The following is a 13,202-nucleotide window of genomic DNA, read 5'->3' on the forward strand; positions in this document are numbered from 1 at the left end:
GAAGCAGCTGCTTTTTACGATACTTAGCAAATTTGCCACAGTCCTGATTATTCATGTACAATATGGCCTGATTGAAAATATTCAAACCAAGGCAAGCAATGATTGAAAGAAGCTCAAAAAGAGTTTATAGTTTTACCTACTTAAACTAGAACCAAATTTTCATTCATTTCCTCTTGTATTTAGAAGTGTACTCTTATTCATTCACAAAGTATGTTACAGGTAGATGTGGGGAATTCTTTTAAAATCTTTGATTTTAATTAATCATTTACTTTTAACAAGTCAATGTAAAATGCAGTGTAAGTAGAAAGTGAAGTGTATAGATCACAGACTAATAAAGATCTATTAGATCATTTCAAATGTTCTTCTAAAATTTAGAAGTTTTAATTTAGAAAAGAAATTAACAAGCTTACTCTTGAATTATTGGTGCAAGTTGAGTGCCAAGATCTTCACAGTGAAACCATTTTTCAAAGAGGACATTAGTTGATGTTCCCACATAGTATCTGACAAAGTGAAAACATTAGTCAGTCTTTTATTAACTAACAGATCTGGTAGTTTGTCTCTTTTCAGGAAAACAGCTACTTAGTGTGCATTATTCTCAAGCTTGGTGTACTTTGTTTTGACACATGGTTATTTAGGGAAGCTTTACACTTCCCTCATTAGCTCACTGGTGGGATACTTAAACTTGTATGGAGGGCCTAGTAGCTTTGCTGATCAACCATAGATAATTCACCAAATTCTCTTCACAAACTTTCCAGATTTAATCCTAGGAACTTAATTGGTCCATAATACTTCAGGGCCAATAGCTCTTGCTTTGAGTAAAGTTACTACAAAAACAACTGTTATACAGTCCCCAATAACTGCTTCAGGTAAGGCACTAGATAAATATTCCTTCTAAGAGTCCAGTTGCTTATTGTCTGTGCATGGGCTGATAAGAATACAAGGTTGTTTACAGACTTGTTTGCAAAAATGTATATGGCTTCCAATTGCATAAATTTGGGAGATATTTAGTTCACCCTCCTGAAAAGGAACTTAGTGTTCTACTTGCATTATTTTGTCTTAACATTTAAATTGTGCTAAGATCAATTGGACAAGGTAGTTGTAGTCTATGGAATGGCACATATAGAATTTACCTACAATTTTTTTAAAAATGACTATAAGGCAGGGATGTTTCAGTACAGTCATGTATATCAAGTGATTGTAAGTAGATCCTACGTGTCCTTTGGGTTAGTGACTGGAATTCATGTTTAAAGAGGTAAACAAGGCTCATAAGATTATACTCTAATGTATTGATGTTAATCATGTCTGTCATATGATTATATCAGTATTGCCCAGAAATTTTCTACAAGCTCCCTAGTTCCTCAAGTTTTGCAAAAAGAAAGTACTTGGAAGTGAGGAATATCATTAATGTTTCCAATGTGGAAAAAGCTGTGCTATGAGCACAAATTTTAGACACCTGAGAATCTACAAAGAGAAATGTTACAGATGTCTTAGTCAAAGAAAGCCTATGAAGGACTTCACACCTCATGAGGTACAAAAGAATCCAATCTAACATCTAAAACCAAACTTTAACTTCTCTACCATAGGATTAAGTTTTGCTAGTGCATTTTGTATTATAAAACAAAGAACGTAAACATTAATTAGGCTGAAACACTGGGGTAGGCTCTTTCACTTGCACAATAATCAGCATGCTGGGGGCTGATCTATGACTGAAGCTTGTAGGCATGGTAAATAATGTAATGGCAGCATCACATTAGTCCTCAAGTCAGCATGCTTCAAAGCAATCTTTGCTGTTGATGAGTGGAAGTGAGAAGTTTGACAAGAACAGAAACTCTGGTTGTAAATCCCATTTGCTAGTAGCACACACAGAGCCAATGTCACTTTAAAAATAAACATGACTTCTACTTCCCAAACTTCAGGCATTTTTGTTCATAATTTCAGTGTAAAAACACTTCAGTGATTTATTTTCAGATACCTGATTAGAGATTTTCAATTAAGAGCATGCTTTGTTAATTTAATTATTTTTTTCCACCTGCTAACCATATGCTAGCTTTTAATTAGTTTAAATTTTCCCCAAAAACATGACTGCATCACAGTGTGGATCCCTACTTCTATCTGCCTTGGAAAACTATTCAACATCTCTTTAACTTCTGCCATCCCCGAACTTCATGTACGAGGCATGTTATTTTATTTAAAGTTACAGAAAGCTACTTATGTCTTTTATTTCAAGTAAATATCGTTTTCCATATCACTAGCTAGTTGTTTTCAGCTCACGGTATCTCTTTTAATAATGCCAATATTCAGAATTCATAGACCTGCTATGAAAATTAAAAAAAAAAAGAAAAGAAAAAATGCATAGATGAATGCTGTTTCAAGTTAGCTGTATTTGTTTACAGCTTGGAATCCATTCCAGTGACTTTCTGAACAAGTCCCTTTTTTATTTTCCTATTTCTTTATATTTCTTTGTTTGAATAAAAAGTATTTTTAGCTTGCAAATTCACAGTCACTCTGCTATGATACAGCTCATACAACAATGAAAACTAGGTAAAAGGACAGAAACAGTACCTTACAGACATTGCTGAAACTTTAAATCTTTTTAAATTACATGAGTAACTACAATCTCACTTTGGTCAGTATCCATTTAATATCAAGCCAGTCACCTCAGTCCTGCTCCCACTAGAATACAATATAAAACTCTCATTTACTTGAAGACATTGTTCTCATGCAGCAATAAAATCTGGGCAGATGCGTTTACCATGCAGAGATGTTAGTGTTAAGAAAACTGACTTTTGTTTCCAGCTACCCACACACTTGCCAGAAAAGCTCTTCTTCATCTTTTTGCTTTCAGTGCTTAAGCAGGAATTAATGTTCAACTTGCCAGAACTGATAGAAAAATCTTTTCTGATTTGTACTGTTACAAAACTGAGACTTTAAAACTTCATATGATAATAGTAAGCAATATATATTTTGATAGCTATAATCATAGCACATATTGCGGGGACATCTCAACCTGTTCTTTGCTTGACTAAGCCAAACACTGCATGAGATCTCTGTATACGTGCATATGGATAAATAAACTTCTGGACAAAAGTAGTATAGAACTGCCAGGATAAATCTGTTATATTATCAAGAAACAAACACAGTACTGTACTGACATGATTCATAATGTGCAATTAATTTATCCTAACAGATTTGCCAACAATTATACTTCACCTGAGCCCATCCATTTCTGTCTTTTGTCTTTGCCTCTCAATTACAAGACCTACAGTGTCTGCATATCTTTGAGGAGAATGAGGTATCCTGGCAGGTAGGAGAAACATCTGTTCAGACAGAAGAAATAGGAAAGCATCAATATTAGGAGGTCTTTGTTTCATCTGTCCTTCTTCTGCTGCAACCAACCTGCAAGGTCTTTTGTTCACTGCCCTACTTTCCTGCTACTCTGTGTTGATCTATGCTGTTTCTTGCAACTGTATTTAATTCAGTAGCAGTAGCCAAGGAGATGCTGCTACTTGCTTTATCAGTGAATGATGACCATTGATTCAACAATCAGCACTGCCTTTATTGTGGTGTGGTGCTGTCCTTCCCAGTTTGATCATCATTGCTAGACACAATTAAAACAAAAATCTAACCAGCTACTCTATCTGAAATCTATAAATTTACTGCAATTTCTCAGTAGCAGAAACAGAAATAAAAAAAAGAAATTGGTTGTTAGCTCAAGACTTCTAAACTAATCATCCACAGGTGTCCCTGCAACATAGCAAGAGGTGTGACTACACAGTGAGGAGTGTTATTCTCCAGAAATAATTAACAAATATGAGGGACTACTTATTCGTGCAAGTGTCTGAAAAAGAATAGGTAACATTTGGCTGGGAATAGGTAACTTTAGCCTATTACTGAAGTTTGAAAGCAAATCTCTTTCTAGCTGCTATGTGGCTATGTAAGAGAGTGGTAAGGCTGTGCTGTTCCTGAGTGCTACAGATTCCTTAGCTGAGTTTGGACAAGTCACTTCAGTTCCTCTGTCTGCAAGGCAGAGCTAACAATAGTGCTTCATGAGGACTGGTGTCAGCCTTCCCACTAAGGATATTGTGTGCTTCTTCTCATTAATTCTTCTGGTACATGCCAAGGCAGATGTACTTGCCAAGTGTGGAGTCTATTACCGAAATCTCCTCACCTATAGCTTTGAAAGCTTACATCCTGTTTTATCGTTAAAAAGGCTGTAATACTTCTTTTTAGTGACATTAAGTTGTTGGGTCCATTACTTTTCCTTTTATTTAAAGAGTGGTCCCACAAGATCTAATATTTAATCCTTTCAAAAGCTGAATGCAGTTCAATCTTTGGACAATAATGAGTAGCAGTAGTAAAACATCCTTAGCAGTAACATCAAGAAAAACACCTAATCACAATCTCCTTAATAGCATTGAACTATGTGTTGAAGCGAGTCATCTACTATATAGAAAAACATCTGAATACAGTTGGGTATGCTTTATTTATAAATAGATTTTAAAACTGTTCTGATACAATGATGGTTGTGAAAGCTAGTGATTAGAGATTACCTGTTACTGAAATCGTGACATGTTGCACAGAGTATTATAGTTTGTTGTTAATTATATGGAATTTGCTATATATTTTTTTAGCTTGATGCCACCTCTTACATGGCAGTGACAAACTGACCTTGAAATACTTGATAAAATATTAACTTAACATACCTATGTAAAACCGTAAGAGAAAAACAATCATGTTTTACCTCCCCTTCTCGGATGACAATGTCTTTATGCTTCTTATTTTCAATTATCTTCAAACACATGTCTCCTTTCAGTTGGTAAAAAAGCTGAAGGAATAGGAAAACAACATTATGTCAAGTGTTCCAAAATATTCTGTACTTCATCCTCTGTATGGAAAGGATATATGTACAAATACATTCAGCCCGTTTGCAAATAGATTTTACATAACTTCCAAACTTAGTTGTTTTTTTAAAATTTTATGAAATGTATAATTTCATTATCTGCATATATACATATATGACAGTCTGTAATTGCTTGAAGAGCTGTACCGTGAATGCATTGAAACCCCATTCCACTGTCTCTATTCCTGGCAATTACCCTTTGTAGGACTGGGACTTCATGGTTGAGATATCTGTTAATTCAGCTGGATATAAAGCTTTGTTTCTGTTTTTCAGTACAGATGCATCAGGGTCTTCACTGTTAAATTCAGTCAAATTAAATACCACTTTTTCTAGATATGCTCTAAATATGCAAACCCATTTGCTTGAGGTGTATGCTGTTTTTTTTTGTTTGTTTGTTTTTGCTTTTTTTTCCCAGAGCTTTCTCCTGTGGGAATAATTGCCCACTTAGAAGCTGCTCTGCTTTATTTCTGTGGATACTTTGAAGCCCTGCAACAGCTGCTCCTGTGTGCTCCTCTGCCTACTGTGTATGTAAAAGGATTATGTCCTAAGCTTACGTAAGGACAGGACCACTGAACTTGTCATTCTGTTTTCAGTGACCTTTCCAGAATTCTGTTTTCAGAGTAGCGTTGCTGGGGCTCTGAGGTGCCCAGATCTGGCCTCAAGTTTCATCGCAGAGCTGTGATAAAATCTGAAAGCAGGTCTCTGGTTGACCAGGAATAGGTCTCTCATTGACCTGGAAAAATGAGTGCATTTTTATTCATTTAGCATAATGATGGACAACAATAATCCAAAAAACTCTACTTTTCTTGTTTTGCCACGCTCTGGCCAGTTTCTATGTACTTCTCGTATTCTCTGTGCCATAGCTTGAAACCAAACAGACCAATTTATGCAGCTGTTGAAATGCAGGTTGAAATTGCCTGAAATCTGGCTCAAAGTTAGAACTCCAATGGAATTTTTGATTTATAGTCATTAACTACAGTTTTAGCAAAATAGAAATAAAGAGCTGATGAAACATGAAGACAAAAGAAACCACCCAAGTATAATAAAAACCATCAACCAAGCCTTTTCCAATGTTAGGAAAGATTAATCAAGTTTTTAAATCAGGGTTATTTTCTGAAAGTTTTGAGATATTGATTGATGTATTTGTCTGAGAATCCAAGGAACAGCTTTATAAATGTAAGAATAAACGCACTGGAAAAGGAATGAAACAGCAGAGAGAACTGAATATACAGAATATACACTGGAGAAAAGCTCATGTGGAGAGCTCTTATACGAGCTCACCTTGTACCAGAGAGATAGCCATGGCTAAATTATAACTCTCATCTAGGTGTCCACAATACCCGGCTACATATCCTCCTTGTGCTCTATCTCCCTATGTTCTTGTCATGTCATTTTCTTGTGTGCTACTGAATGATTGTATAAATGTGACAGTAGCACTCATTACTGAGCATGTCAGTCAAGGCTACAATTGCTCACTGTAGGACATAAAGGGACTGGAGCAGAGGAATGACCTCTCCTTTTTTTGTAAAGACTCAGCTTACCTAAAACATAAGATCCTGATGGATTATCACACAGGCCCTTGTTCGTATGGCATTGGCAATACAGAAATTGAAAGATCCTTTTAGAAATGGTGACTTTTGGAGTGGTATCTTCCCTATAGCTACTGAGGGAGCTACTCCTGGATGCTTTGCAGGAAACGTTGATGAGGGAAAGAAAAGGAGAATTTTGTGTTGCTTGTGATGGATGAGCATCTTTCTTGTAATGGAAAGGGAATGGGAAAGGGACCGTTCAGCTCAACAGTAGAGCACCACAGTCAATAGGAAAGATTCTTAATGCAACACTAAATTTGAATTTAAAGAATTGTTTTGTAGTGGGAAAGGAGGAGTGAGATGGGCTATGCATTGTTAATAGAAGTGTTTTTCTGTCTGAATTTAAATGCTGCCTTTCATTCTAAATTATGGTCTATTCTTCAAACTTTTTTGGGGAAAATGTCAGAATGATTTAGTCATCCATAAATTATCTGATGTCACTCTGCAAGGTAGTGATTACCAAACCTACTGATGCGCTTATATTATACCTGAACTTTATTGAGGAAACTGTCAGCTTGTTCAACATCTCAGTGAGTTACAGTCCATGCCCATTTCACAGGACAGTTTTCCAATACAGGATTATCCCTCCATTTTGCTGGAACTTCAGTCTTTTCTCAGTGTTTACTAAGCTTTGCATTTCAACCTCTCCTGATGTACCCCCCCCCCCCCCCATTTTATGTATTTTATGTAAAGCTGTGCAGTGACAGTGAGTATATGGCTTGCTAGTTTATATCCAGTGTTGACATCAAGCTCTGCCTAGACATAGTAGCTCAGAGTTTTGTGAGAGCTTCTGTGGCTGAGAGATTATAAATAAACATCTGTAGCTATCTGGAATTTACAGTGTAGTTTGTATACTGCTTCTGAGAGTGGAATTTGAAATAGCTCAGCCACTTCTGGGATTAGGCTCTGACTAGGCATATTCTGGCTTGCGTTGCATGTTAGATTTTGAAGTACTGAATTAATTTGAAGAGCAAATCAAATTCTGATGTGGGAGTAGAGTCTGTGTGTTCTCGAGACTTCAGTAGTGGCTGATCCACGTGAGCAGAGAAAAACAATTTTTCTCCCTTACTCATTACAAGGTGTTTCAGCCATCAGAAGTCAAGGAGGTAAACAGATGAGACAGGCAGAGAAAACTATGTTGTTTTTTCTTCTGATTTACAAATCACCTGTGAAACATGAATACTAGCCAAGTCTCACCCCAACAATTGTATGCAGTGAACTTATTTCTAATTTGCAATCTTTCTGATGCAAAAGGATCATTATTCTCATTGCTTTGCAATAATAGAAGCCTCGATTCTTATTACAGTATTCAAAGAGTTTTCACATGTGCTTAAAATACAGGTAGCAAAAAAGGTTTCTCTTGCTTTGGCTCATGTTCTCAATTTTACTTGAGAGAAAAGCACTACAGTACCACCTATGGCATTGGTGTCCAACCTTTTGTTTTGCCTGGGCCACACTGAGTAAACAGGAACTGACTTGGATTGCATATACATGTGTTGCTCTGAAAGTAATGCCTCCTATTTATTTCCATGGAAACTACACCAGATACAAAGAGCACAGTAACACTATTTGACAGAGCAAATTCTAAGATACAAAACACTATTTTCAATACAGTCACTACCATTAGCTGAGCATTTTCAGTAGTGATGAACAAGAGCCTGCATGCTGCACTCGCAAAAATCTGCACCAGTGAAGGTGACCCACTGTTGCTACTGCTTAAATGCACCTCCCCCCCCCCCACACACACACCTCACTGTGCTAATGTCCACTTTTCAGTCTCTATAAACATTCAGTAAGCATTGATAAATGTCAGTAGGTGCCATTTTTTTTTCTGCTTGGAGGAATTTGATGACACACCTTTGCTCCATATGTGCTTCCATGTCAGACACCATTTTGTCAGACTGTCCCTCTGCTGCCATCTGTCACGCAGCAGCAACACGTAACAGGATATTGGTGGGAATATTCAACCTCTCCTGCCATACCACCAGCATCTGTCTCTGAAGTCGTGGGTGAACATAATAGAAAAGGAGGCACTACTTTTGGAGAAGTCCTTGTAAAATATACAATACTGTTACTATTTAATGACTGTCAGAGCCCCTCCCCATTGGCATCCATTATCCCCATAAAATCGAGTGGAAAATCAAAGTTGCAAGGGGAGAGTTTCTCAAAAGCGTGCTACCTAGAGAGCAACATAATCTAGAAGAAGGGAACAGCCTTCATTTGAGCAGATTTGTCAGAAATTGGAGCCATGTCCTACTTGTGGTACATGAGGGGGAGAAAAAGAGAAAACAATGCTCAGGTTGGGAAATGCAGATGAATTCTGATAGACACATCCATGTCATGTTTCAGTGCAAGATAAATACATCTCAAGCAGAAAGGGTAAATATGCTAGAAGAAGCTGAAGGGACTGGCCCAGGTAATCAGATGAGGGGAGCTTTCCATTCTGCAAATCCTCTTCAGGAGAATGATGCCAAGGCTCTGATCTTTGAGGCTGGATCAGCATGTAGCTGGTTGTATCTATAGGAAATGATCTCGCTGCTGAGAACAAAAACTTTAGGTGGAATACAGCACAGTGAGAAGCAGGGCTTTTAAAATCTAGTGCAATATTGTGCCAATGCAAATGTGTTACAGGTGGCAGATGAAAGGCTGATTTGAATTTCTCTGCATGGAACTGCATGGTTATCTCTAGACTCAACATCAGGTGTGAAGAGAATACGAATTGTAACAAAATTAAAAGCAGTTATTTGCGATTCATTTTGTTTAAGTGGTTGACTGGAGTAGGCAAAGAGGAGACTAACTACTTTTGGGATCCTACATTTAGAATATTTCGCCTTCCCCCAAAGCAGCCCACGCAATGCAATAAATAAAATCTGAAAATGATTTTACTACAGTTAAGTTTTGTTACGATCGTGGGTTTTTATGTGCCACTAACTTCCTCTGAAACGAACAGTTCCCTTCAGCTTTCACTTACCTTATTTCTGGAAAGCTATAAGATGAATGAGATAAAATGAAGTTGAGCTCTTCCCCCACTCATGCTTTTCAAGTAAGCAAAAATGCAGTAAATACACCATGAATTCTGTGAGCTGTATAAACACCTTAACTCTTTGTGCCACAAATACGTGATGTCAGGGCTGCTGTACAAGCTTCCAGTACTTCACATGGGATTCACACAAAAACTTACAAAACTATCTATACCATGAATGCTTTCTTTTTAGTACACACTAAGGACATTTTTCCTGTGTAGATATCTAGGTGCTTTCTTACATGATTTTGTCACATTTTAACAGAAGATGCATTTCCCAAAAAGTTCAGATTTGCTTTGAGTCTGTCTGAATAGACGTATGGTATCTTTTTGTTATCACTGTCCTGATGGAGAAGGCTGCAAGATGGAGCTTAAAATTTGTATATGAGAAAAAGAATGAATATAATAGTCAAACCATTCAGATTCTTTGGCTTGAATTTTTATCTCTTGTCAGGTGCAGCTTAATTTTGCTATTTATAAAATCTGTCTAATGGAAAGCAACATCCCGTGTATGAGACAGTATTTCTGTGCAGACAGATTGTAGGTCTGTAGTGCACAGAAAATTAGGAATGAACAAATTGTAAAACTACATACACAGGGAACTGCTGCTTGCTGAGAATAGGAAAAAAATGTGCTAGGCCAGGCACTGCTTTAGTCTATTCGATTATAGACTCCAAATGAAGTGTCCAGACCCTCTCATAATTAGCCATCAGAACAGATTTTTCTGATATACCTGCATGCCAAAGGTGCCAGCAGACAACAGCTCGGGAGGAGGATGCTCCCAAACAGTCATCTCTTCATGTCAATGGCTTCCTGCTGTGAACTGCAGGCTGACTAGCACGCCTGCCACGAGGCACAAGCTATGTGTGGTAACAGACATAAAATCATGTCTAAACAGACATAAACAATTCTAAATTTAACTCTTCTTTCCAAACCAAACCTTTTTGCCACTAGGATAATGGTGGAAAAGCACCACGTATATTTGCCAAGAGGATTATGGGGTTTTTGCATTCATGATTTGGCCTGAAAACAGTATGTCTCTATTTTGGGTTTCAAATTATCACTTGATACTATAAATAACATTTTTGTCTGCCAAAATAATTGCTGAACACTGTTTTGAATCTTTTTCTCTTTCTGTCTCTTTTGTTATAATCCCAGTTCTAATTCAGGAATATACTGTCATATTAGGAAGGTCTATTTATTTTTTTATTTTTTTATTTTTTGTGGAAAAACATGGGCTTAAAGGATTGATTAGATCACAGGAAATTGCAAATATCTGACTAAAAAGCTATAATAAAATGCAACATCTGACCCTGTTGAATCTGTGTAAAAGCTATGGCCCAATTTAGTCTGATACTATGAGTTCTCCTATGGTATGAAGTACAAATCGGATCCATGATGGGGAATTTTACGTTTCCATTTTTAATCACTAAGTAATTGTAGGAGAATTGCTATATAAAAGAAAATGCTAGGTATCAATACACATGCAATGACTAAATGAGTGATAACTTAAATAATGTAATAATTTACATACATAATGCATACTGATGTAAATTATTTCTCTATTGGTGTGGCTAAATTTTATATTGTTAAAAAGTCATAGAATAGATCTGGCTTATTAAAGGTGGGCCAAACTGCTGTCCAGCACATCTAGCAAAGAAGAAAATCTGATCTAAATGATATTCGATAATCGGTGTGGGTCCCTTCCAAATCAAGACATTCTATGATTTTCATCTGAGTTCTGGTTTAAGGGAAGAGGAGATAGGACACATTTTTAAAATGAAACAAGATGGGAAATGATCAGGGACAAAGGATAAAGCAGCATAAACTGAAAGATGCAGGGAGAGATGAGACTATAAAGAGGAAAATATATAATTATTGTCTTTATATCCCTTCTCATGGAAGATAGCCTTGCCCCTGGCAGGGGGATTGGAACTAGATGATCTTTGAGGTCCCTTTCAACTAAAACCATTCTGTGTTTCTCTGATATTTAGTATTGTAGATCATACTGTTATTCCAGATGAACTTCGTCTTTTTGTTTTCAGTCTACAGCTCTCACATTTTTTCAGAGCTAGAAATAAAGTAGTTGTATAAAACCTGAAAGGCTAAGTTAAGGACAAAAAATTATTTGGATTCATTCACTTATGAGCCTAACTTGGTTTTATGCTTTGCTAAACCTTGATGTTATTGACCTTTAGAAAATCCACTCGCTCTTCGTAATCTAACTTGTAACACTTACCCTCCTGTTACGGCATATCATTATAAATGAGATATTCTTTTCAGTGCTTTCTGAGCAGTCAGGCTCCAGAATGCGGTTAATTCTTCCTAAGTACACAACCATGTTGACAAAAACACATTTTGTTTTCTTCAGCTAAGTATCTCTGGAATTTTCTTGTTAAATGCATGACAGATGTGAATTTTTTTCTGGCTAGCAACAACCACTTGGTACCACACTGCCCCACTTCTCACCCCCAAACAACTTGTTGGCCTGACACCAGGTGTGGTCAGGGCTGCCCCTATGCAGCTGATGACAATGAAGCCAGTGAGCAGGATCAGACAGGGCTATACTGGGAAACAAGGCAAATAGTCTCCCATCCTAAAATCCTTATTGTCAAGCCTCTACTGTCCCCTTTCCATTAAGACTGCTGCAGAGATACTTCTGTTACCTCTATACTAGTGCAAGCAGATAAGTCCATAGGCCTAGTGAAAAATGTCATTATAAGGGCAGTAAATAAAGTAGATTGTTACAATTTTGATTGGTTTCTACTCATTCTTCCTATCTTCTGCATTTGGCCCAATGGCTACTCACAACTCAAAGAAGTAGGATGACTTTCTTTTGTTACAGAAGATATGCAGGAAAAAGGATGCATATGATTCTTAAAGAATCTGTAATATACATTCTGAGTTGAAGAGGCCCACAAAGGTCAAGTCTACCCAAAATTCAAACCTTATGTCTGAGTGTTGACCAAATGCTTCTTAAACTCTGGAAGGCTTGGTGCTGTGACCACTACCATGGGGAACCCATTCATTTTGAAGCATCAGAAGACTTTCTCTAGTTTCCCTTTGGAAATTAATTACAGCAGAATAGATCTGATCTCACCATATTTATTTAAAAGGAAGTGCACAGACTGTGTTGTTCTGGTGCATAATTCTGTTTAAATCTTCGAATGAATCTAATAAATACTATGCCACTGAGACTGGCATTGCTTATTTGTAGCTTCAAAATTAGCAATGTTCTAACCATACAGATCAATTAAAACAACAAAATATAGATGAGTTATTGGTTACCTCCTCTCCTTCTTCAATATGATAATCCTTTCTTTCATTAGGCCCTCCAACAAACATCACATTCAATTGATATCGATGCCTAGAAAAGAAAAGTGACTTTTTAAAGCTACCTCTACACATAGAATCATAGAATCACTCAGGTTGGAAAAGACCATAAGGATTGAGTCCAACCACAACCAAATATAGCGTTCGTTATTTCATGTAAGTTTGTGGAATGTTTTGTTTGCTTTTATGTTTTGAGGACAGTAAATTGGTGAAACAAGCAGGAAGCAACATCCAAAATGAGAAAAGACCTAGAGCATCTTCCTGCTCTGCCACTGGTCACCTACTTTTCTCCTGGTGTTTGTGTGCCTTCAGCTATGAAAAGGGGACAAAGGTACTTATCAACAGTGGAAAAAGCTTT

At 37.0% G+C, this 13,202-nt stretch overlaps 1 protein-coding gene across 2 annotated transcripts in view; it reads right to left on the reverse strand.

Annotated features, from left to right (window-relative positions):
• Window positions 1-13,202, reverse strand: part of HAAO (3-hydroxyanthranilate 3,4-dioxygenase) — a 31,328-nt gene that overhangs the window by 14,067 nt on the left and 4,059 nt on the right. Inside the window, exons 2-5 of one of the 2 annotated variants that reach the window (XM_419453.8) lie at window positions 12,800-12,878; window positions 4,742-4,825; window positions 3,211-3,317; window positions 411-500 (exon numbers count right to left, since the gene is read on the reverse strand). In XM_419453.8, coding sequence (XP_419453.3) covers window positions 411-500; window positions 3,211-3,317; window positions 4,742-4,825; window positions 12,800-12,878 — 360 coding nt within the window. The remainder of the gene's footprint in view (window positions 1-410; window positions 501-3,210; window positions 3,318-4,741; window positions 4,826-12,799; window positions 12,879-13,202) is intronic. The other variant, XM_004935356.5, reaches the window with a different exon arrangement.

Source organism: Gallus gallus, chromosome 3 (assembly GCF_016699485.2).
Source record: "Gallus gallus isolate bGalGal1 chromosome 3, bGalGal1.mat.broiler.GRCg7b, whole genome shotgun sequence".
In the NCBI taxonomy this organism is placed as follows: domain Eukaryota; kingdom Metazoa; phylum Chordata; class Aves; order Galliformes; family Phasianidae; genus Gallus; species Gallus gallus.